The sequence below is a fragment of the Ascaphus truei genome, chromosome 5 (assembly GCF_040206685.1).
Source record: "Ascaphus truei isolate aAscTru1 chromosome 5, aAscTru1.hap1, whole genome shotgun sequence".
NCBI lineage: Eukaryota > Metazoa > Chordata > Amphibia > Anura > Ascaphidae > Ascaphus > Ascaphus truei.
The window spans coordinates 44,996,093-45,019,836 of record NC_134487.1 but is presented as its reverse complement, the minus strand read 5'-3'; the positions used below and the strand labels follow the sequence as shown (position 1 = coordinate 45,019,836).

Sequence of the window (23,744 nt, the reverse complement as noted above, 5' to 3'; positions counted from 1 at the left end):
CAGCTTGGTAACTTCATGGAAAGATTACACTGTAGGCCATACACCATACGCCATATGCATCACGGCCACTCAGTAAACCTGGCGCTCAGATTGCAAGTCTAGTTTCTGCACATCGCATTGATCCATACAGAACATCTCAAAGAGAAGAATATTAGAATTTGTTCCTGCCTCTTTTCTCTTCAGAACATGATGAAATCCAGCTTCTGCTGCCATCTTTTTTACAAAGTCCTTTGTTAATCCTCCAAGTGGAAATATGGTTTTCCTTACAGCATCCTGTGATATCTGACTGAGAAAGAAAGTCTGGTCTTTGAAACGGTCAGCTGCCTGAAGAAGCTTTACATCTGCAAGACAATACATATGGAAAGGACTATCTATCAATGAGTAAACATAAAAGAAAGGCGCATTCCAGTATGACTTTAATTTGAAACATTGTAAGGATTGCTCTTACAATCACAATTGTGTCGCTCTTACCCATTTGATTAGATAAGCAGATCGCGTCGGAGTGACCAATGACTGAAGTCGGCTTTTGCTACTCCAGATTACAAAATGTATATCTAGCCTAACAACATTTCAATGAAGATTATTTGAATTCTTTATTTATTCTCCACCAAAATGCAGGCTGATGACAATAGGATCAAGTCAATCAATACCCGGTGTGTGTATCAAATAAGTATATGGAAGGTGACAGTGTAGCCAATGAAGCCTGGTAGTTCTATGATGGATTCCCAAACAACCTTTCCTCCTAACGCATCAGGGAATCTTTAAGAGGAATGAGAGAAGGAAAGTGAAATGTTTCAGACAGAAACAGTCCCCAGTGACCGTTTCCTTTTGCAGACTCCAATCCCAGGACAGAAATCACCCAGTACAGAAATTCTTGAGCTCTTCACCATCACTCATTCCCATGTGTCAAAAAAGGTTGCCAATATTCAGCCTGCTTTGCGCTTAATGTAAGTTTGAGGGTCATAAAAGATGTCAACTTAAAGATAATGCTTCAACTTGAAAAGATTAACCAAAAGACAATATATCTATTGATTCTGTGAGATTGGCCAGTAATGGAGAAATAGGTGAGACATTTTTTCCAGCCTTACCCATGAAGTCTTTCTACAGGAGCAGTAATAGAGCAGTAATGAGGAAAGGTTCGCTTGCCAGTTTGCATCCTATAAAACCAGAAGCCCACAAAGCATATCCTCTAATATGAGGACATCTGAAGCAACAAACAAAAATACAGTTATCGCTCAATACCCAACACATACAAATTAGTATCCGGCTCCAGGTGCGTAAGGAAGGAATAAGGCACAAACACAGATGGTGAACAGAGTCACCTAGATCCCTATTAGCATGCACTCATGGTGCACAAGTACAATTAACAAGGACAAATATCCACTGATTTAACAGGTGTCCCACTACCCCAATGAGGGTATAACTACAGTAACAGACGAACAGTCTGTACAAAACAGAAAAGAACAAAACTTTAATGTTGACAAATAGTCACGCCGAAACAAGAGTAGGTATGTACATGTGATTTAAAAGAGGAATAAAAATTATCCCGAGGGGAGGGTACCAGGTAGGAAACTGGTGGTGAAATCAATCAGCTTAATAGCTATATTATGATTCTCATAACATCACTACCAATTAATCCATATGATGTGGTGGTGCGGTATATACAGTTGATATAGCCCTGCTAAGGTGTATATTCCACTGGCTGAATACACATGTGGTATATCATCTGCAGCGGCAGCAAAGGTAAGTATGGTTAAGAGTGCGGTTTATAGTAACATACACACTATGTGTGCAGGCAGTATATGATAGTAGAATGGTATACACCTATACACATCAAGATGCCACTGCCTGTAAGCACCCCAGCACTCAACCTCGGAACTAGTAGTATCAGAAAGCTGCAGCCGCAGCCTCACAATGTCAGCAGTGTCTGAATATACAACCGTATCTCCAAGCAGGGTGAGAGAATCTCCCGCTGCCACTGTCCTGAGCACCGTCTTTTAAATCACATGTACATACCTACACTTGTTTCGGCGTGACTATTTGTCAACATTAAAGTTTTGTTATTTCCTGTTTTGTACAGACTGTTCGTCTGTTACTGTAGTTATACCCTCATTGGGGTAGTGGGACACCTGTTAAATCAGTCGATATTTATCCTTGTTAATTGTACTTGAGCACCATGAGTGCGTTCTAATAGGGATCTAGGTGACTCTGTTCAACATCTGTGTTTGTGACATCTGAAGCACACGGCTAAGAGCATATTTACTCCTTGTTTTGCTGGGTTACATCTCCAAGCCCCTACCTTTCTGTAAACAGTCACTGTGATGTCTTGTCATTTAAGAACATACATTTGGAACTCATAAAAACTAATGGTTTCAACACGGTCTGCCAATTATGAACAAACGTGATATTCTAGGAGTCTCTTAACTGTTGGGTGCTGCTTCCTATATCCACCAGCAATAGCTGTTCTGAAATTGTGTTTTGATGACCTTGAACCCCGACTGTCATATAAGCAGATCTGCAGAAACCTTACAGAAGACTTCTGTGTCCTTACATATGTGATTTTAAAATATACTTAAAAGGCTGACTAAGATAACATGCCAACTAACCTGAAATTTGGTGTACTCTGTTTGTTTTTATAACACCACTGTCTTAGGATAGAGGTTTTGTATTTCACAGACTATGGTGCCACTGTCTAAAATACCTCAATCCACTTACTCATCCAAATAGAAGTGAAGGTCACAAAAAAAGAAATATTAAAGCACAAATATGGTTCTAAGCTACTCGTCATAAATGCGGAAAAAAAGAGTAGTTGTAAAAGACAGGGAGTGAAAATCACTTAAAACCAGACTGCACACATTCAAAAGTAGCATCACTGTGTTAAAATGCATTTATATTTGTAATAAACAATTCAACTTGAAACAGATGTTAACATTGTTTAAAACATAGTTGGGTGTTTGATGTGAATGTTGACACAGTGAAGAGGAATGAGGAGTCAAAACTCTTTGATGTGCAGTCAGGAATGACATCACAATTACAAGATGACACCATCCTGACTCATAAGGAAAATGTAAGTATATTGTGAGGATTACAGACCATGGAGAGTCGGTCAGGGGTGGCCAACGCTAGTCCTCAAGGGCCTCCAGCAGGTCAGGGTATAAGTATATCCCTGCTTCAGCACAGGTGGGTCAGTCATTGAATGAGCAAACTGTGCTGAAACAGGGATATCCTTAAAACCTGACCTGTTGGTGGACCTTGAGGACTAAAGTCCACCACCCCTGGTCTAGGTGAAGGCTCAGAAGACACGCAGGTGTACTTACATAGGCTGCTCTTTAATTGTGCAGAACAGGGACAAAATGCAGTACTACCCCAGTACTTAATTGTCCTTAGAGAAGGAGAGGACAAGGGGCAGTTTACAGCCCAAGTCAAGTTCTGGTGGCTACTCAACCTCACTGTGGAGAACCCTCCCTCCTTCTGTACACTGGAATATTCTAGCAATAGTTACTTACATAGAAAATTTAACCATACACTACTGGAAGAGGTCACAGAAAGTGGCATACAGGGAGTTAACCCTTGGGATGTCCCAATAGGTTTGATATGTAACTTTTAATGGCACCTCAAACACACAGATACATGTTTGGTACATTTTAGTGGGTATATGCCACTATTGATATTTTGATTCATAATTTAAAAAAAAATCACTTTCAGGAGTTTTATTCAAAATTGAGCTTCCTGCAGCTGGTAGGAGCTTTCATTGGGGGATGTACAGTGTTATGCTGGAGATTAATGAGTGATACAATCGTGAACAAACACATACATAGATGGCTCATTTGATTCCGGCGTACAACAATGCTTAAACCAGGAAGAGTGCCTCACACCTTCTCAGCTAAGCAAGAACACAATACTTTCTACTGTATGTAAAATATCCACCATGATGTATTGGCAATTATACTACTATTATATTCTACTGAACTTGTTAGAAATATGTGACAACACCATGTAACCTACCGTTTCTAACTTCAAATCGGTTTCTAAAAAGGGTTTGTGGTCTCTGGATATATCTCTGCTGGAAAACCTCTTCATCCTCTTGTGATGTTCTTGCATAATGACCGGTGGCAACAGCATCGGCACCTAGCACATTCAGTATAACAAAAATGGATCAAAATAATGTTTCCCACCCATCACTGTTCTCCCTGGGTATATGAATTGCGTGCCTAGGTTTGGTCAACGAGGCCTTTGCAGAAACTGGGAATGCACAGCAGTAGCAACATAAGTAGAGGTCACGTTTATTTCTGCCAGAGGATCGCCAATTCTTTAACTCATCACTGTCATTTGTATTATCCTGTATGACTTGTATGTGCCAAATGAGAAAAAGGCCTGGGACATAGTAGATAGGGCTGTGCTGAGTCGCGCTGAGTAGATGCACTTACCCCCTGCATCTGTCATCAGCGCGGCTTTAGCAGCCGCTTCCGGAGGCTGAAAAATTCTGAGCAGACAGGCAAATTTTAAATTTGCCGCGCAGGGAAGCGGAGGAGCGGTCATGTGACCGCTCACATCCAATGGAAGCGAGGGACTAGCCCCGCCTCCCCTCCACCTCCCGACACACCTCCGCTCCGCCCGCAAAGTGCGCTCACTGCCTCGCCTGCCAGGACACAAAAAAGCTCCGGTTTGAGCAGGCGAGGCAGAGCAGGAGCGCTGATCAGCGCGGCCCGAGGCCCTAGGCCGTGTCCATAATCAGCATGCTGCAAACGAAAGCGTAATACAATGAGCACGGCCATAGAGCGCACATGCGAGAGCGTACACGAGAGTGAAAGCGCAGCCGAATTTTTCGCAAGATTTTTTTTTTATTTTGTCGCGCGACGGCCTTGTCATGTGTGCGGTTCAGCCAATGAGAGTGGACCGCTCACGTGATGTCCCGGGCACGCCTCCGTAAGGATGTAACTGTGAATCACAGCTGATCTTGGACGCCTCCCCTTCACGTCTCCTGGCCATGGATCGCCACTGCAGCAGGTGAGCGCGACGCCATGCGCTCACTATATCCGAGGCCCAAGGCTGTACTTATAGTGCCGGCGACATCGCGGCAAAACAAATGCATTTCCGCCGTCGCGTGCGCTTATATAGTAAGTGCGACGCAACGGCGCGACAGAGCAGCTTGGTCGCAATCGCTGGAAGTCATCTCAATTTGATTTTTCCAGAGACCGCAGCGTGACGTCACTGGTCACGGCACTATAAGCGCAGCCTAAGGCTATAGCAGGAAGAAAGCTCTCCTAGCTCAGATAGTTAGTAATACAATAATAATGATCATTGTTTGATTATTGACGGTGCACAAAAGCAGGAAATTGTATGAAGCAACCAAAAAAGAAAAAAAAGCACTGTATACTGCACTCGTCAATAATGGGTTAAATTTAGATGGGATAAAAATTAATATTATAATATAAAGTAAATGCCAAGCTGAAAATATATATGTACAATATATTTTTAATTAACAAATATAAGTGCAAGAATAAATGGTGCAAGGGAGGAAAGGATCCTATCTGTAGTGAATGGGCCAATAAGAATTATTACTAGTATCGGTTAGTTACTGCAGTGTAGTGCAGACTAAGGCCGAGCTCAGACTGGCTGCTACGTCCGCGTGCCTCCGCCGCGCGTGCCTCCGCCGCGCACTCCTGCAGCCCAGCGATCTGTGCTCAAACTGCAGGAGTTGGGTCGTGGCGGGGGGGGGGGCGTGGCAAACATGTCACGGAGCTGCTTCGCCTTTATTGGCTGAACCAGCTCACGTGACGCAACTGCAGCCCCAAATTTCAATTTGGGTTGTGGCGGCAAAATGTCGCAGCGTCAACGCTGTAGTTTGACGCCACAAGTAGTTTCTAGTGTGACAACTGTCATCCACTAGCCTCAAAGAGTGACGACCATGCGCGCGCTCGTCGCGTAGCATCCTGTCTGATCTGGGCCTAAGGTTGAATAGAAGCAGCCGTTCTGGTGGTCTCTGTCAATCAGAGATCAGAAAGAATGTAGTAGTACTAATGGAACACTTTAAACATTAGCATAAATGTCTGATCACAGTGAGAGGGAGGAAAACTCTCCATAGTGCCTGTGTTAAAGTGATACCTTTACACTATTGTCTGAATAGACTGCTCTATCTAGCAAATAATGGCTAGAAGGTATTCCCAAAATTGCTTCAGCTGAAAACAATGTAGTCAGAATGTAGTAAGTCTGTAATAAGCCCTGATAAGATCATGGCAGGGGAACTAACAAGCAATGCACTCATAGCTCCGGTTGGTACTGCAGCCAACGGAGCAATTTCATAGTGAACGCGCTGAGCTAATCTAGCCTTTTCTATTTCAATACACAGCCTCATTAGATTAGTCTAGCAGGGACCTCTACTCCCCACTCCCATGATTTTATCAGGGCTTATTACATACTTACTACAATCTGAGGCTGTATACAAACAGAATAACAGGGTCTTACAGGCTACACCTTTAAAACTTATGGCAACTTTGGCTCAAGCCAACTATACGAGTGACTACATTGTTTTCAGCTGAAGCAGCCAATGTGGACCCGACTTACTACAATCTAGGTTCCTACGACTTGGTGCCCCAGCCATTGCCAAACCAATTGCGTCCATAGTCAACTCTATCCTGTCTGCAGGCCATATCCCTAAGACCTGGAAAACTGCCAGAGTTGTCCCAATCTTCAAAAGTGGGGACAAAAACACTGTCTCAAACTACAGGCTATTAGCTGTTTAGCTGTATTTAGCTTACACTATATGTTTACTAGCTATTTTCAGGGGTGTCTGATTTGACCAGGTATAGGGGAAGGGAGGCTTAGGGAAGTACCTCTCGGTCCTTTTGGACCAGGGGGAATGGGCCAGATGAAGAGGTAGTCCCTCGAAACGTCGCCCCCCTAGCATACTTTCCGTTCTCCGTTTTTTTTGTGTATATTCCTTATGTTTCATGTTTTTTCCCCTTTTCCTTCTTTCCCCCCCCCCCTCACTTTGTGACATGCCCATTTGTGATACTGGTTTCTGCAAACACATTTGATTTATTTCTGGTTCACTTTATTATTAAATGTTTATTCTGCATTACAACTGTTTTCATCATTTAGCTATTAGACAGTGAGTGCTGGTACTTACGTAGATTTGTTAGTACTATACAGGGGAATAAGGGTCCCCTTTTGTTCCGTGCACCCTGCAATTGCATATATTTAACACCATCAGAGTGCTGTCTATCGTCCCCTTTTACCCTTACAGGCCAATCTCACTTCTCCCAATTCTATCCAAAGTTATGGAAAAATGTGTCCACTCCCAATTAAGCGATTTCTACACCAAGACAAATTTCCCTAGCCAATTCCAGTCTGGGTTTCGTCCCAAACACTCCACCGTAACTACCCTGCTAAAATTTTGCAATGAAATCCAGTGTGGAATGGAACGGGGACAACTCACTGGTGCAGTATTCCTAGATTTTGCAAAGGCTTTTGACACAGTTGATCATGTTATCCTGCTTAACAAACTCCAGAGCTCTGGAATAGGGAAACATGCTTTAAACTGGTTTCAGTCCTACCTATCAGGAAGATCCCAACATGTGTCCATCTCAGGCTCTAACTCCAACCCCCTGGATATCACCTGTGGTGTACCGCAAGGCTCTGTTCTGGGGCCCCTACGCTTCTCAGTGTTCATTAATGATCTTCCCACAGCTTGTAAGGAAGCCTCAATACACATGTATGCAGATGACACAATCCTGTATGCACACAGCCATAGCCTCTCTGACCTTCAACACATACTTCAGTCTGACATTTTGAGACTCGAAAACTGGATTTCCCAAAACAAACTGTTTTTAAACACTGACAAGACTGTAACAATGGTATTTGGGACCAAGACTAAATTTGTAAAGCTTCCAGTGACTGAGCTCCTGATTAGAACCAACGCTACCACCACCCTAACACCTGTCACTAGTTTTAAATACCTGGGCTTATGGTTTGACTCCCACTTAACATTCGGGATGCACATTGATACCCTGACAACCAAGACCTATGCCAAACTAGGGGTACTTTACAGGAACAAATCCTCCCTAAGTCTCCTGGTCAGAAAGCGTATTGCACAGCAGATGCTAATGCCAATTATTGACTATGGAGACATAGTATATGGCTCGGCTCCTCAAACCCACCTTAGCAAACTTGACACCCTCTACAATTCAATTTGTCGTTTTGTTCTCCAATGCAACTACAACACACATCACTGCGAAATGCTCAAAGAACTAGATTGGTCATCACTAGAGTCTAGGCGCAAAGTTCACCTTTCCTGTCTCACCCTCAAATACTTTCTGGGCAAGCTACCCAGCTACCTGAACAAGCTCCTCACCCCTACCACATGCAGTACCTATCACCTGAGATCAGACTCCAAAAGACTATTCATGGTCCCAAGACTCAACAAAATATCCGGACGTTCCTCCTTCTCCTTCCGTGCACCCCAAAACTGGAACAACCTACCAGAGACTCTCATATCCACCACCAGCTTAAGTTCTTTCAAATCTAAGGCTGTCTCACACTTTAATCTGGTCTGTAACTGTTTCATATGCTCATAATATATATTTTCTTTAACTGTGCATGCAATGTCTTGTATATAATGTATACCTTGTTCATTTATGTAACTGTATTTGTAACCATGTATTATTTTGTTTTACTCTGTGCCCAGGACATACTTGAAAACGAAAGGTAACTCTCAATGTATTACTTCCTGGTAAAATATTTTATAAATAATAAAATAATAAATAATAAAAGTCCAAGTAAAGGAGTCTGAAGATCAATGTGTTTTATAGATAATGTATTTTAAATATTTTAGAAGGAAAGACACCGATAAAGCACTTATGTTTTAAGTATCTTTGTTTACCGTTAAAGTCAAATTCTTACTAGGAGTCTAATTTGTCTAAGACTCTGATCCTGCTTTTAGAAGGAAAAAAAGTTCACTTTCATGGCAGAGAGTTATTTTCCCAGTCTGAAGCACTTACATTTGGATGTTCACTTTGTGCATAAACGCCGAGATGAACGGGACACTGATGAACGGGCTCTGAGCCACGACATGTATTACTGTGAATACCAAAACCTCTGGGCGCTAAGTTTTCTTTCATTAACTAGAGAAATCAACTCAACCTGACATTAACGGTCATGTTTCAAATATATTTACATAGAAGGGACTCACCTAAATTATTGATGGCATAACTGAGAAAATACTTAAACTTGATATGCTTGTTGCACAATATGTCCGGGTTGGGAGTTCTTCCTTTTTCATATTCATTCAAAAAGTAACTAGAAAAAAAAAACAACAACAAAAACAAAGATATAACATCCACTTCTGCAACTAAAAATTGTTGATATACCTTTTGTGGCTCTTTCTGTGCAGCTGCAGGGAGGTAAAAGCCTTACGGGACTTTGCTTCTCATGTACATATTCTTCCTGCCCTTCCCCATACAGACTAAACACACGTTAAGGGGTGATGCAGGGGTGGCTCAACTGCAGTCCTCAAGGGCCACCACCATGTCTTCAGGATATCCCTGCTTCAGCACAGGTGGCTCAATCAGTCCAAGCTTCAGAACAGGTGGCTCTGTCTTCGACTGAGTCACTGATCAGGCAACCTGCTCTGAAGCAGGGATATCCTGAAAACCTGACCTGGTGGTGGCCCTTGAGGACTAGATTTGGCATCCCTAGGGTAAGAAGTACTGTACTTGCATACATAAACAATGATAACCCTGAATATCGCATCATAACGTGCCAGCGGGTGTAATAACCCTGGCTACATCTGTACAGGCATACCCCGGTTTAAGTACACTCACTTTAAGTACACTCGCGAGTAAGTACATCTCGCTCAATAGGCAAACGGCAGCTCACGCATGCGCCAGTCAGCACGTCCTGAACAGCAATACCGGCTCCCTACCTGTACCGAAGCAGTGCGCAAGTGGGGAGACTATAGAGCCTGTTACAAATGCGTTATTTCCATCAGTTATGTACGTATGTGACGTTTACAGTACAGTACATGCAGCGATAAGTGGGAAAAAGGTAGGGCTTCACTTTAAGTACATTTTCGCTTTACATACATGCTCCGGTCCCATTGCGTACGTTAATGTGGGGTATGCCTGTATATATCAAGACTTAATCAACTGCAAGTAAATAAAACATTTTAGAATACTTATTTCATGACTTAAAAACTCAAATGGCTGTGAAACATCTTAAGTGTCACATAAAAAGTATCTGTGGAGTTAATATTGGAGGTGAAGACTACAAGAACTGGACTCTGCACTCCAACAACAACAAGCATGCAACTGTGAGAACTGGACTTTCTAAAGCTCCTATAATTTGTACACATCTATAGACTCCGTTTCTAAGCTGCTGCTAAATCTTCAGTGCTACACTGCCCTGCCAGGCCTGACTTATATACCTTCTCTTTAAATACCCACTCTTATCTCCCAATACCTGGGAACTCCCTCCTCCTACCTCTCATTATGCCCTCTCTATTTTCCGTTTTCTCTTCTCATCAACTTCCCCACTTCCCTCCTATCCACATTTTTTCATTGCTACCACCCTCCACCTATGCATGTGCACAACTATTTTCACACCTCTTTCCCAACAACATCTACACCCATAAATAAAAAGTACCCTCAGAAATTAATTCTCTCATTTTCTCTTTCATTCATATTCTCTCTCTCTCTCTCACCAAGCTATATACACATCGGCTCTCAACTACGACTTCCTGCCACCTCTTTCCCTGCTATTAGTATTAACTCATCTAATTTAATACCGACCAACCTTAAAAATCTCATCGCAAAAGAAGTATCCCAATAGCCTGGACTCATGGCTACTATCCCACACTCAGTCACTCCTACCAACAATTGTGGCCGAGCACTGCCACCTACTGCACTTATTTCCTCGCCTGCTGTCCCTGTAAATCTCCTAACATACCACTTTGATTGTAAGCTCTCCAGGGCAGGAAATTCCTTTCCTATTGTCTGACTTTGCTGCGCTCATTGTATTATTATTATTATATAATATTATTATAATTCCCTGTATTGTCTTTGTGAAGCGCCGAGTACACTGTTGACGCTATACAAATAAAGATATACATACAAACAACTCATGATCGCACAATCCTGCATGAACAACCCCCGATTCATTATGTGGTCTAACAGCCTGTACTCCGATGGGGAGGATACAGTACCATCTGCCGACTTAGCATTGCTTTACATGTCAGTAATTAATGTTACAATCATTACTTCTTTAAAAAAAAAAAAATACACGTGCACGTCTTTGATTAAGAAAAAAGCATTTTGTTTGAGAATGTACTAAATTTCAGTGGAAAAAGCAGAACAAACAAACCATTTCACTTGAAAATGGAGAGTTTCGCCACGTTAGCCAGCCGGGTGACAAGATTAAAAATAGAAGCTGCACCACATTTGGTAAGATTATTGGCAAAAGCACATTCTATATGTGGGCCATTGAAATATCCCAGGAGGATAGTTCGCTGGTGAGCTATTGTCTTCAGAACAGACAATAACACAACAGTTGTTATATAGTTGTTTTTCCTTGAATAACATGCCTAAATTATCTTTGCTTTGCACAGAAACAAAGCTTATTCTCAAATTGTCTGCACAATCTTCCTAGTTTTTTTTTTAACACGTCAAATATATTTTATACTTTTTTGTTAAATGTATTTCTTAAAAAGCCCCAATTAGGTTTAGAACACAATTTCGATCATTTACTCCAAAAATTCGAGAATTACAGGATAATAATTTCACAACGAAGTGTGTAAACTAGATTTAAAAAAAATAAAAAAAAATTAAAAGGAAGGTGCGGACCACAGCTACCAAAATATGGTTATTTGAATAAGAGTATATATTTCAGGGAAATCTGACTGAAATGTTGATGTCTGATGAAGATACCTAAACACGTCATGCCAATATTCCTTCACATATGAGACTTGGTGGAAGGGAATATCCAGTTTCTGACAAACCCTGTATGCATCGTCACAGTCCCTTTCTGCACTGCAGCCTCCATGCTCATCCACAGCATCCCAATTGTTCATAAACACACCAGTGACTTGGTATCCTGTTGATAAAGTGAAAGATAACAGACATATCATTTAATGATGCTGTATGCACAGATTAATGGCATGCCAAATTTTTGTTTTGATGCCTTGTAATTCAATTAGCTACCCATCACTTGTATCTCACACACACGTTACAAATGTAGCTAAAATATTGATATATTTGGGCTTTGAAGTTCTTTATGAAAAGGTGTAATCCCAAATTCGGGCTAAAAAGCAATATTTGTGAAGAATACAAGTGGTTTCCCTTAACAAATCTAAAAATGCAGTGGCAAAGGCTTGGTTGCCTTCATTACAAAAAAATATTATTATTAGACGCTGAAATTCTCAGGGAAAGTGTTCATTAACCAAGTGTTTAATTTAACCTTATCCCACCCTCTCGTCATCAGACAGCCAATTAAGATATGAGGAGGGGGCAAAAGGTATCTGGCTGTACACGCATCTGTCGAAAAACATAAGGGAGTAACCAGAGGAAATCACACCTTTCCCAAATCTTAGCGTACCATGTACTGTCTGAGTAGGGTTACTGGCTCTGCACTTCTTTAACCCAAGTGGTGCTGAAAAGCTGTGTAATGCAGCAGGCGTAAGCTTATAAGGGTCCATGTTAAAATGAACATGAAGTAAAAAGGTGACAGTGTGCTCATTTACATGTCATAACCCAGAATCCCTAGCTGCATTGGAAGCATTGTAGGCTAAGGCCGCGTCCATAGTGCAGGATACGGCGCAAGCTACGTAGCAAGCGCCAAAACAAACACTAGAACGTCAATGCGTATGTGCATAGTGCACGAGCGCTAGTGCATGCACATGCGCTACAGGGAGAGCGGTGCTTCGCAATACAAACAAGTTTGTATTTCAAGAACTACGCCGGGTCACAGAGGATTGCGGAAGCTAGCGCGTTCTACTATAGACGCGGCCTAAGAGATAATGGTGAAAAAGCAGGGTTTCAGACCTGTCTGAGACATGCGAATGTGCTCACAAATTATATATATTTTTGCTACATACTATGTACACAAACCAAACTTTAAAATATGATTGAATATACTTAATCAGTGCCTGATTTTAGTAAAAGAGGCAAATCACCCAGATGTAACCCCTTAAACAGGGTTTGTCAATCCTACAGGAAAGTTGTTGCTTTTGCAATGATGCTGACATTAGTCAAATATAATTAGCCAATATGCAGCGAACCGAAAGAAAAAAGGAAAATATTCAGTTTCCGCAAGTTGCAAATAAGTCAAATTGTTACTTTTAGGGTCATCTAATCTTTCAAAGGAAACCAATTACACACAGAAATGATTTGAAAATCCTAATTTAACAGGCTGTGTGGGGCCGCCCCATTAACAAGGTCTATGAAGAATAATGAAATAAATAACATAAAGCACACAGATGGCTTCATTTGCTTCTACAGTATAGATTTATTTCCAGATAAACATTTCAAAGGAAGAATTGTATCCAGATAAAAGATATAAAACTACCTTTTATAGATGTATTTGCTTGCTTTGAGCATCTTCACACTTAAGAGGATTAGTTTTAAATAGTGTTGTCCTAATTTTCTGACTGCTGTCATATTTAAAACATCAATGGATTTGTAGTGTGTTGTGTAACAGGAGCGCAATGCCTATCATCAGGGCCTTTAGTAGGCAACAGTGGCGTGCTCCTGAAGTCTAGCTGTCCGGCTTTTCACTGGTTCATCTTCTCAACGTCAACAGTTCAACGTGTCGGCATTTAATTTGCGATTCTGAGAGTTGCTGCTAACCACTGAAAGGCAAAAACAGGAGAAATCATGAAGATTGGGAAAGGAGAAGAAGCGGAATAACTGTAGCTGGGAATAAGCAAGTCTCAGAAACGGCAATTAAAGGCTGGCAGGGAACTGCTAAGGATGGAAAGCTGAACTGCTCAAAAATTCCCCCCGATTGCTACAAGAATGTAATACACAGCACGAGGTGAAGAGAGATGGCAGCAAACATGGAGATCAAGAAGACAATATCATGATCAAACTACTTGACTTTAATGGCTTCAGTGCTCTACATCCTGGAAAGGAACAGTTGCTTTAAATCTAAATTATCCAACGTCAAATCAAAACCTAAATAAAATCCTGAAATGTAATAGATTTAAACTAAACTCCTATCCAGATGTTACAATGTGGGGAAAATGACACCAGTCAGTGCACACAGATTCAGATTTGCTTAAGGGGCAAATGCAGTGTCCATCATAATCACTGCTATAGGGCCTCTGAAAATGTATGTGCAAATCAGATCATTTGTTTATGAATAATATTATAGGATTATGTGGAACAATAAGAGCATTTTAAATACAACATTTAAGACAGACAGACATGTAAAGTATCTATTAGTTTAAACAAAATAAGGACATAAGTTTATGGAAGTATTTGTGCTTGTTTTGTAGACAAGATAAACTGTACAAGATGTATCCTCTGTAACACTGTTACAGTGTGTACGTGCGTGGGGTGTCCCCGTCTTGAGGTGTACCCCTCTGCCTCACGGTGCACGCGTGGGGGGGTGCCCCCCTCTGCCTCACGGTGCACGTGTGGGGGGGTGCCACCCTCTGTCTCACAGTGCACACTTGGGGGGGTGCCCCCCTCTGCCTCATGGTGCGTGCATGGGGTGGAATGTGGGATGCCCCCCCTCTGCCTCACGGTGCATGTGGGGGTGCCCCCCTCTGCCTCACGTGTGTGTGGGGGTGCCCCCCTCTGCCTCCGGGTGCACGCGTGGGTGGGTGCCCCTCTGCCTCCGGGTGCGCGCATGGGTGGGTGCCCCCCCTCTGCCTCACGTGTGTGTGGGGGTGCCCCCCTCTGCCTCCGGGTGCACGCGTGGGTGGGTGCCCCTCTGCCTCCGGGTGCGCGCGTGGGTGGGTGCCCCCCCTCTGCCTCACGTGTGTGTGGGGGTGCCCCCCTCTGCCTCACGTGTGTATGGGGGTGCCCCCCTCTGCCTCCGGGTGCGCGCATGGGTGGGTGCGGGGTGGGTGCCCCCCCTCTGCCTCACGATGCGTGTGTGGGGGGAGAGGGGTGCTGCCCCCTCTTTGTCACTGTGTGAGTGTGGGGGGGGGCCCTCTTTGTCAGTGTGTGGGCGGGGGGTGTCCCCCTCTTTGTGTGTGTCTCCCCCTCTTTGTCACTGTGTGTGTGTGTGTGTGTGTGTGTGTGTGTGTGTGTGTGTGTGTGTGTGTGTGTGTGTGTGTGTGTGTTGGGGGGTTGCCCCACTGTGTGTGTGGGGGTGCCTCACTCTGTCACTGTGTGTGTGTGAGGGGGTGCCCCAGTCACTGTGTGTGTGTGAGGGGGTGCCCCCGTCACTGTGTGTGTGTGAGGGGGTGCCCCGTCACTGTGTGTGTGGGGGTGCCCCACTCTTTGTCACTGTGTGTGTGTGCGAGTGTCCCCCTCTTTGTCACTGTGTGTGTTGGGGGTGCCCCACTCTTTGTGTCCCTCTTTATCACTGTGTCTGAGCTGCCTGACCTCTCCTCCGGAGCAGCAGAGCGGTCACCGAACTGTCCACCCCCCCGGACATCGCGCACACCACCCGCCGGGCCGCCTGCATCGGTCACACTGTGGCGTGCTAATGTCACAGCTCCCGGCCCGGAAGATGCCGTCTTCACAAGGGCTCGGGGGGGAACCTAGTGATAGAGTACATGCGTTCCGGGGAACAATATAACGAGGGCACAATATATAATGCACCATGTGAGGTGACATTCACGCATTACCACTCCCCCTCACAGCAATGTACTGTACTGCAATGGGATCACACACCATGTACTACACAATGCTTCATTAGGATCAGTGTCTTACATCATTTACTGATAAGCCACTGTTATAAATATAGGAAATAGCTTTCAATTTAATGATTCAACCTCTGGGATTATTAGAGTGGGAGCAGTTTGATACATAAAGCATTAATACTTACTTACATTTCAGCGTGTGTGTTATAGGAATGGTTTGACATGTAGTCATTTTGCAGTAATGGATACATGTTCTATAGCAACATCAGACTTGCAATAATAGGTAAAGCACTCAGCCATGTTACGCTAAGTGGAGAACCGCTTGCTGCAACCCAAATAGTAAGGCTGATTTTCATTACAAACCTTTTATCAAAAGTCCAACTCTAGATAAACAGCAGGTACTCCAGTAGTTGAAAAGAAAGGGATTTATTGAGAAAACATGTTAATAGCTGCCTGCATGCGAACAGTCACCACTTCCCCATGTGGCTTCGCAATATTCCTGAGTCAGTTCAACAGGCTCAGACGAAATTGCTCATCCGATCATATCTTTGAGGCACAGTCGCTTCAACTGATGGCAAACTTTGCTCATAAGGGGTATGACACAGATCTGGTTCACAGTTCTTATGTTAGTGTAGCCTGGAATGGTTCTTGGCTACCAGTCTGCTCTCCCTGGCAGTAAGCCCTGGTAAGAGCATGCCTGCCAGTACATATGGGGTTTCCCCACTCCCAGCAATGCCCTTGAGTGACGGGGGAGAGGGAGGTGGAAGCAGCCCTGGGTTCACCCAATTCTAGGTCAGACCTGGTGCCCTCCTCCTGGCTGTACTAAAGGGGAGTGCCATCCCAAATTTAGTGAGTGCCTCTCCCCACTTGAGAGAGGCAGGTCACAACACAGGTTGCCTGAACATTGGGCCTTCTCTGTGCCTCTTCCCCTCGGGGGAGAGTGAGTGTGGACCTTTCCTCTGCCTCTGCTAGAGGGGCAGGTAAGAGCAATAACAGCTATGGGGGCCCTTGACCCATAGTGGATGTCGAGGGGCCATCCTACAGCTGGATAGACCACCAGAGAGTGCATAGGGCAGAGGCCTGCTGTAACTGCATTGTACTGAATAGAATAAAGCCGTTCCTGTTTCATATACCTTCTGCCTGGTGTGTGATCTTACTGGGGAAGGAGAGGAAGTATTTCTACCGTAGAAGATCACCTCCATACATCTGGAGCCTGCGGCAGATGGAGGCACTGCACTGCTAGAGAACCATGTGGGGTATGTACCCCAGAAACCTTTCCTGTGTCCCCACAACCATCGGCGGATGACTCAGCCCTCCTGCTTACCAACAGGTAGCATGCACCACACATGCTGTAATGGCAAAATCTCCCATCGGGTGGGGGAAACACTGTTACATTAAAGTGAGGGCCATTGAGAGAACAGAACTTTTAGCTAAATCTAAATACAATCAATCAAGCAGAAATGTTCTACCTGGTATTACAAAAAAGGTTAAAGATTCCACCATGAGCGGTGCAAAGTTTATCACTAAATTTAGTAGCTATTCTAATAAGATCATTCAAGTCCTTAACCAACACTGGAATATGCTGCTTTGTGATCCGTATCTTAAAGAGCATCTAACTAAGTCAACACCTGTAGTATTTCATTGGGCCATGAACATCAAAAACCAACTGGCACCTAGTAAGCTCCGAGAACTTGGCACATCTGTTAATTATTGCCTTGCGTCTTATGGCAGGACATGATGTCTTATGTGCAAACATCTTGTTGTTGCTAACACATTTGCCTCCTCCTCTAATGGTTCTACACATTCGATAAAGAGTTCAATAAACTGTTTTACAACGCACGTTGTATATGTCCTCTCTTGCACCTGTAATCTTCAATGCATCGGACGCATCAAACAGCCACTATGCGTGTGGTTCCTGGAGCACCGCCGTGCAATTCTCAAGGGAGTACTCACACATACTGTCCCTCGACACTTTTCTACTGTCCACACAAAAGATCTGTCTGGACTTAGAATAATGGGCATTGAATCTGTTCCAGCCTCCAAATTGGGAGGTGACAGATTCAAGGCACTCTGTGTCAGGGAGTCCTACTGGATTTACTCTTTAGGTACCCTTTCACCGCTGGGACTAAATGAGTGCATAGACACCAGTATTTTGTTTTAATATGCAGTCTTGGATCTATCTCCCAATACATGTTTGGTTGCTGATCCACATATATATGTTCTCAATTTTGTTGTTTCCCTTCATGTCCTCCCGCTGCTAGCTGAGCGTCTCTAGCTGTTCCAACCATCCAATTTTTTGCTTCATCACATATGTGTTACGTTGACCTATACATCTTCAGGCAATATTTGTCTCATTCCAAAACGTGGCAGTTCGTTTGCTTCTTATGTTTTGAACATTTTGCAAACATTCTTTTGTCTTAAAAATTAACCATTTTCATTGTAATCCATTGCAAAACCCCACAATATATTTTTAATATTTTGTATTCATTCTTATACTTACAATCTTCGCATTCTATTATTAAAATATAAAAAAAATTCAGTATATATATCACAACTGATCAAATATATTACATTGATAGTTTTGCAATTTATATGGTCTTTGCAACTTATATGGTGTCTGATATCGAATGTTGCAGATTTGTCATGAGTCATGAAGGATTTAGCAGGATTGATGTATTGACATGCTTTGCAGTTTTTACATTTGTGCATGCCCTTTGGTGGAGGTATTAGCCAAGTCGATGATATAGGGCGTTTGAAATGGCTATGCACAAGGCCATCCTGCAGATTGGCAGATCTTCTGCTAGTGATGCTGGGAGTACCTTTTAGAATTTTAGCAAGGTCATCATCCGATCTTAAAATATGCCAGTATTTCGAGAAGATTTTTTTAATCTCATGCCACCTGTAGTTGTAAGTTACAAGAATTAGTGTGGCCCAAGCAGCGGAGGAGCGCCACATCCCATGTCGTCTCCCAGCAAGATGACTGCAGTGGCCGGCATCAGATCCCGAGGACTATGCGATCACTAAGAGCCAGTGGAGTGGTGAGGATCTTCCCCCTTACTCCTCTAAGGCTTCAGCGGATGCTTCCGGTGAGTAGGTGCCGACCGGTACCTTCTCCAAAGCGGTCTGCAGCGCCCTTCCGGTACGACCTAATGTCGACGTACTTCCTGTGTGGGAACCAGACCTGTAGACGGATCCCACGAGACCATCGGCAGCAGATGACATCATCTTGGAGACGACCGCCGGGACGGACGAGGACATGTTTATACCCGCTCCGGTGAGTTCCGCCTTATCTGAGCAGGATGTACAGAGATATTTTGGCCAAGTAAGTGGCTGGGTCGCAGGGTCTCTGCGAACACAGACGTTTCTATGGTGCGGCCTGTAGCAGGTCGAGGTATATATTTTTCATTATATATTTCTTTAGCTTAAATAGCCTTTTTATTGCACACTATACATAGGGCTAGTCATTATACACTTTTGTCATCATTAATGAGTCTCTATAGTAGTCATTCGTTATATACACTAGTAACATTTCATCTGGAGTCATTAATATGACACAAATCCCTTTATATGGCCCTTGGCCCTTTTGTACATTATTTGTATCTTTAAAAGCAAGAATATCTTGCCATATTGCTGTGATTTCTAATGTCTCCAGCTGACGGTCCAATTGTATCATTCATTGCTGGGCAATAAAATAAAACTCACTGCCAGAATCAGCCAATTATCCCCTGAGGAAGTCACTCACGTGACAAAACCACGTAGATGGACACAAAGAGCGGAGGTTTGATTTGTCTCTGCACTGCAGCAGCTGCTTGCAAATGCTATATTCCTGGTTACAAGTTGCACGCTGCCATTATCGAGGGCGCTGTGATCTTCATCCACGGCTCCATACACCCTGAAGCAAGCTCTGACAGAATCAGGCGGCTCGCTGTACATGTGTCCAGCTGTATCAGCTCTCAATCTTGACTTTGATCTGGTGATGTCACTCGTGTAGAGATTTTTCTCCCTTGTGAGTGCAGGTCCTTCAGACCGTCTCTTTTTAACCACTCAAATTGTATACAGTTATGCTATGGAGCTTGCACTTCTTTCTTTTTAGGTATCTATGTGGTTTGGCTACATCACTGAGGAGCTGCAGCATTCTCCATAAGGATTACCTCTGGAATTGGATTTCTTGCTCACTGAACATTACTGGAACTGGTTTGGGATACTTATCTATTATATATATTTTTATATTGCACTGACATTATAGTTCAATATTTATAGCTAACACTATATTATTGTCTCCACCCAATCACTTTCTACACCAACACATTCACGTTCCACAACACCTTTACTTTCAATTAATACACCAGTTCACTCTATCACCATTAGCACACTAGTTTAGCGCTGCGATTTCTGTTTTTGTTGTGTGTATGTGTATATATAGTAACGTTATAAATACTTGCAAACTGGAAATAATCTTTTTCAAGTCTTTAACCCTTTGGATGCCCTGTGTAGTAGCTTCGTCCAAACATCCTGTTCGTTGCACTCCATAGGCTCTTAACTGACGGAAGGCGGATAACTCCTGTTCCGTCATCAGTGACAGAAGTGATCACACGACCGATTCTCGAATCGGTCATGGTAGTCAGAGTGCCGGCGGGGCAATGGCACTCTAGCCCCGCAGCACTCAGAGTTAAATGTGTCTAAAATGATAGTACAATAAGCTTGTGGCCCTTCTACTAAATGTTTTCTGATTCAGCTCCTCTGGAGAATTAGTTGAAGAGGCCTGGTACATATTTTATTTTGTATATACTCATTAACCTATTCGGTTCGCAAAGGGTTAAACTAGCAGTCACACCTTAGTTTATTTTATTGGGGGCAGGGATATTTCATCTTACTTCAGGGACACCCGCGTTATTTAACCACACTGATCCTGTTCTCAGGGACCCCCTGTTGTTGCTAAATTAACCATAAAATCCCTGGAAAAAATACTTGGCTGGGAGAACAATATGGCTGCCTGGTTAGCCTTTTGGGAGATGGGGGTGGTGGGGAAAGAGGGATAAATTGCCACCTAGGTCACCAATAGAAAGCCCGGACATCCTCTTATTTGTGACCCAGGCAACCATATTTTAGGGGTTTTTTTTTTTTGCAAGAAACAATTGTAAAGATACATTTTATCTGCTAACAAGTAACTGAAAGGTTATATAAAAAAAACCCCCAAAAAACACATTTTGGGGTGGGCCCCTGCTTTAACCCCGAGTGCCACACGACAGCTATTAGGTCATGGGGTGCAGCACTCCTGGGGGCACAGCACGTTCTGGCTACATCATGAGATTTCTCTCACTTTCTTTGGAGCACTGACCACCATCTGGCCAGAAGAGGAACAGAAAGCGCAGTCATGTGAACGTGTTGTGCCAATCTGGTGCAATGACCCCTCTGGCACTGAAAATTTTATTTATAAAATCTTTGCCAGGAAGTAATACATTGAGAGTTACCTCTCGTTTTCAAGTATGTTCTGGGCACAGACTTAAGATGACAAACAATACATGGTTACAAGTACAGTTACATAAGTTAACAGGGTATCCATTATATACAAGACATAGCATGCACAGTTAGAGATAGATGGATATAGATTATAGGCGTATGTAACAGTTACAGACCAGATTAAAATGTGAGACAGCTTTAGTTTTTAAAGAACTTAGACGGGTGGTGGCTGAGTATACTGTAGATTGTTCCAGTTTTGGGGTGCACATTAAGAGGAACGGCCAGATACTTTTCTGAACCTAGGAACCATGAAAAGTCTTTTGGAGTCAGATCTCAGGTGATAAATGCTGCATGTGGTAGGAAAGCTTGTTCAGATAGGCAGGTAGCTTGCCCAGAATGTATTTGAAGGCAAGACAGGAAAGATGAACTTTGCGCCCAGACTCAAGTAATGACCAATCTAATTCTTTGAGCGTTTCACAGTGATGTGTGTTGCAGTTGCATTGGAGGACAAAACGGCATATTGTATTGTAGAGGGTATCATGTTTGCTAAGGTGGGTTTGGGGAGCCAAGCTGTAAACTATGCCCCCATAGTTAATAGCCATTAGCATCTGCTGTGCGATACGCTTTCTGACCAGCAGACTTAGGGAGGATTTGTTGCTATAAAGTACATTTAGTTTGATACCCTGACATCCAAAACCTATGCCAATGTGCATCCCGAATGTTAAATGGGAATCAAACCATATGCCCAAGTATTTAAAACTAGTAACAGGAGTTAGGGTGTTGTTAGCGTTGGTTCTGATCTAGAGGTCATTGGAAGCTTTAAAAAATTTAGCGTTGGTCCCAAATACCATTGTTACAGTCTTGTCAGTGTTTAAAAACAGTTTGAGACTTGAAGTGGATTTCCCAAAACAAAGTCAGATTGAAGTATATGTCCAAGGTCAGTGTGGCTAGGGCTGTGTGCATAATAGATTGTGTCATCTGCATACATGTGTATTGAAGCTCCCTTACAATCTGTAGGAAGATCATTGATAAAAAGTGAGAAGAGTAGGGGCCCCAGAACAGAGCATTGCAGGACACCATAGGTGATATCCAAGGGGTTGAAGTTGGAGCCTGAGAGACATGTTGGGATCTACCTAATGGTTAGGAATAAAACAAGTTTAAAGCATGCTTCCCTATTCCAGAGCACTGGAGCTTGTTAAGCAGGATAACATCAACAGTATCAATAGCCTTTGCAAAATCTAGGAATATCGCACCAGTGAGTTGTCCCAGTTCTATTCCACACTGTTAGGAGAGTAGTTACTGTGGAGTGCTTGGGGAAAAAGCCAGATTGGAATTAGCTAGGGAAATTTGTCTTGGTATAGTAATCGCTTAGTTGGGAGTAAACACATTTTTCCATGACTTTGGATAGAATTGGTTAAAAGGGCAATCCCTCCTTAGGCCTGGGACACAGTGGTTTTAAGCTCGCCGAGGCGGGCTGAGCCGCGCTGAGCAGATGCAAAGCCCCTGCATCTGTCATTAGCGCGGCTATAGTTTCTCCCTCTGCATGTGCGCGGAGGCTGAGAAACTTTCCCGAGACAGGCAGTTTTGAAATTTGACGCTCGGGGAAGCGGAGGAGCGGTCACGTGACCGCTCCCGTCCAATGGGAGCGGGGGACTAGTCCCGCCTCCCGGCACGCCTCCGCTCCGCCCCCAGAGCGCGCTGACTGCCTCGCCTGCAAGGACAGGGAAAAGCCCCATTTTGGAGCAGGTGAGGCAGAGCAGGAGGGCGGCTCAGCGCTGTTTGCTCCTCTATGTCCCAGGCCTCAGACTATGCAACATGTTTAAAGAAGTTACACCTGGATGATGGATGCCTTTTCCACCCAAAATATGACATACCAGATCATGACTTAATTGTCTAGACGCTTACGGCTAACTAAACCAAAGTGCTCACTAGAGCCAGAGGTTGTGCGACACAAAGCAGCAATCTTGCTTACCTTTAAATCGGTTTTAAGCAGGGGGTCCAAGTTCGCAACCTGCGTTAATTTCAGTTCCTGAGACTCCCTGCTTCCCTCCGTAGGGGCTGCTAGTGGCGGCTCCGGCTGGGGTGTATGTGGGACCATAATGGCAGCTTAAATTTCCTGCGTCACGTGGGCCAATAGGAAGCCATGACATCATCCCTTGCGGCTTCCTATTGGTCCATCTGACTGGGACAGTTAAACCTCCGCAGCTGCTACCGGCACCCCCTATGAAGGTATGTAGCAATGATTTCCAGAGCTGACGAACATGGTTCAGCTCCGAACACACTAGCTTCCCATCTATTTAAACAAAACACTAAAAGAGCAAGCCCATTCCAGTGTTTAAGGGGTCTCATCTGTGTACCCGATGCCCCTTTTTACCCACCCAGTAGTTATTTTTATTTAAGTTAGACAAAGGGTTTTTATTTTTAGGTGTGATCAGCAAGTGTTTATACAGCGTTCCCCTCAACTTAACTTTATTGG

The 23,744-nt window shown here is 43.6% G+C and overlaps 1 protein-coding gene across 4 annotated transcripts in view; it reads right to left on the bottom strand.

Moving 5' to 3' along the window:
- TRMU (tRNA mitochondrial 2-thiouridylase) overlaps positions 1–15,695 on the bottom strand; it is a 32,474-nt gene extending 16,779 nt beyond the window's left edge. For 2 of the 4 annotated variants that reach the window (XM_075599779.1, XM_075599784.1), the window contains exons 1-5: positions 15,549–15,695; positions 11,922–12,087; positions 9,191–9,297; positions 4,006–4,128; positions 169–341 (exon numbers count right to left, since the gene is read on the bottom strand). In XM_075599779.1, coding sequence (XP_075455894.1) covers positions 169–341; positions 4,006–4,128; positions 9,191–9,297; positions 11,922–12,087; positions 15,549–15,630 — 651 coding nt within the window. In that variant the 5' untranslated portion in view covers positions 15,631–15,695. Of the gene's footprint in view, positions 1–168; positions 342–4,005; positions 4,129–9,190; positions 9,298–11,921; positions 12,094–13,557; positions 13,841–15,548 lie in introns of those variants that run through there. The other 2 variants (XM_075599780.1, XM_075599783.1) reach the window with 2 other exon arrangements.
- Positions 15,696–23,744: the final 8,049 nt, after the last annotated feature.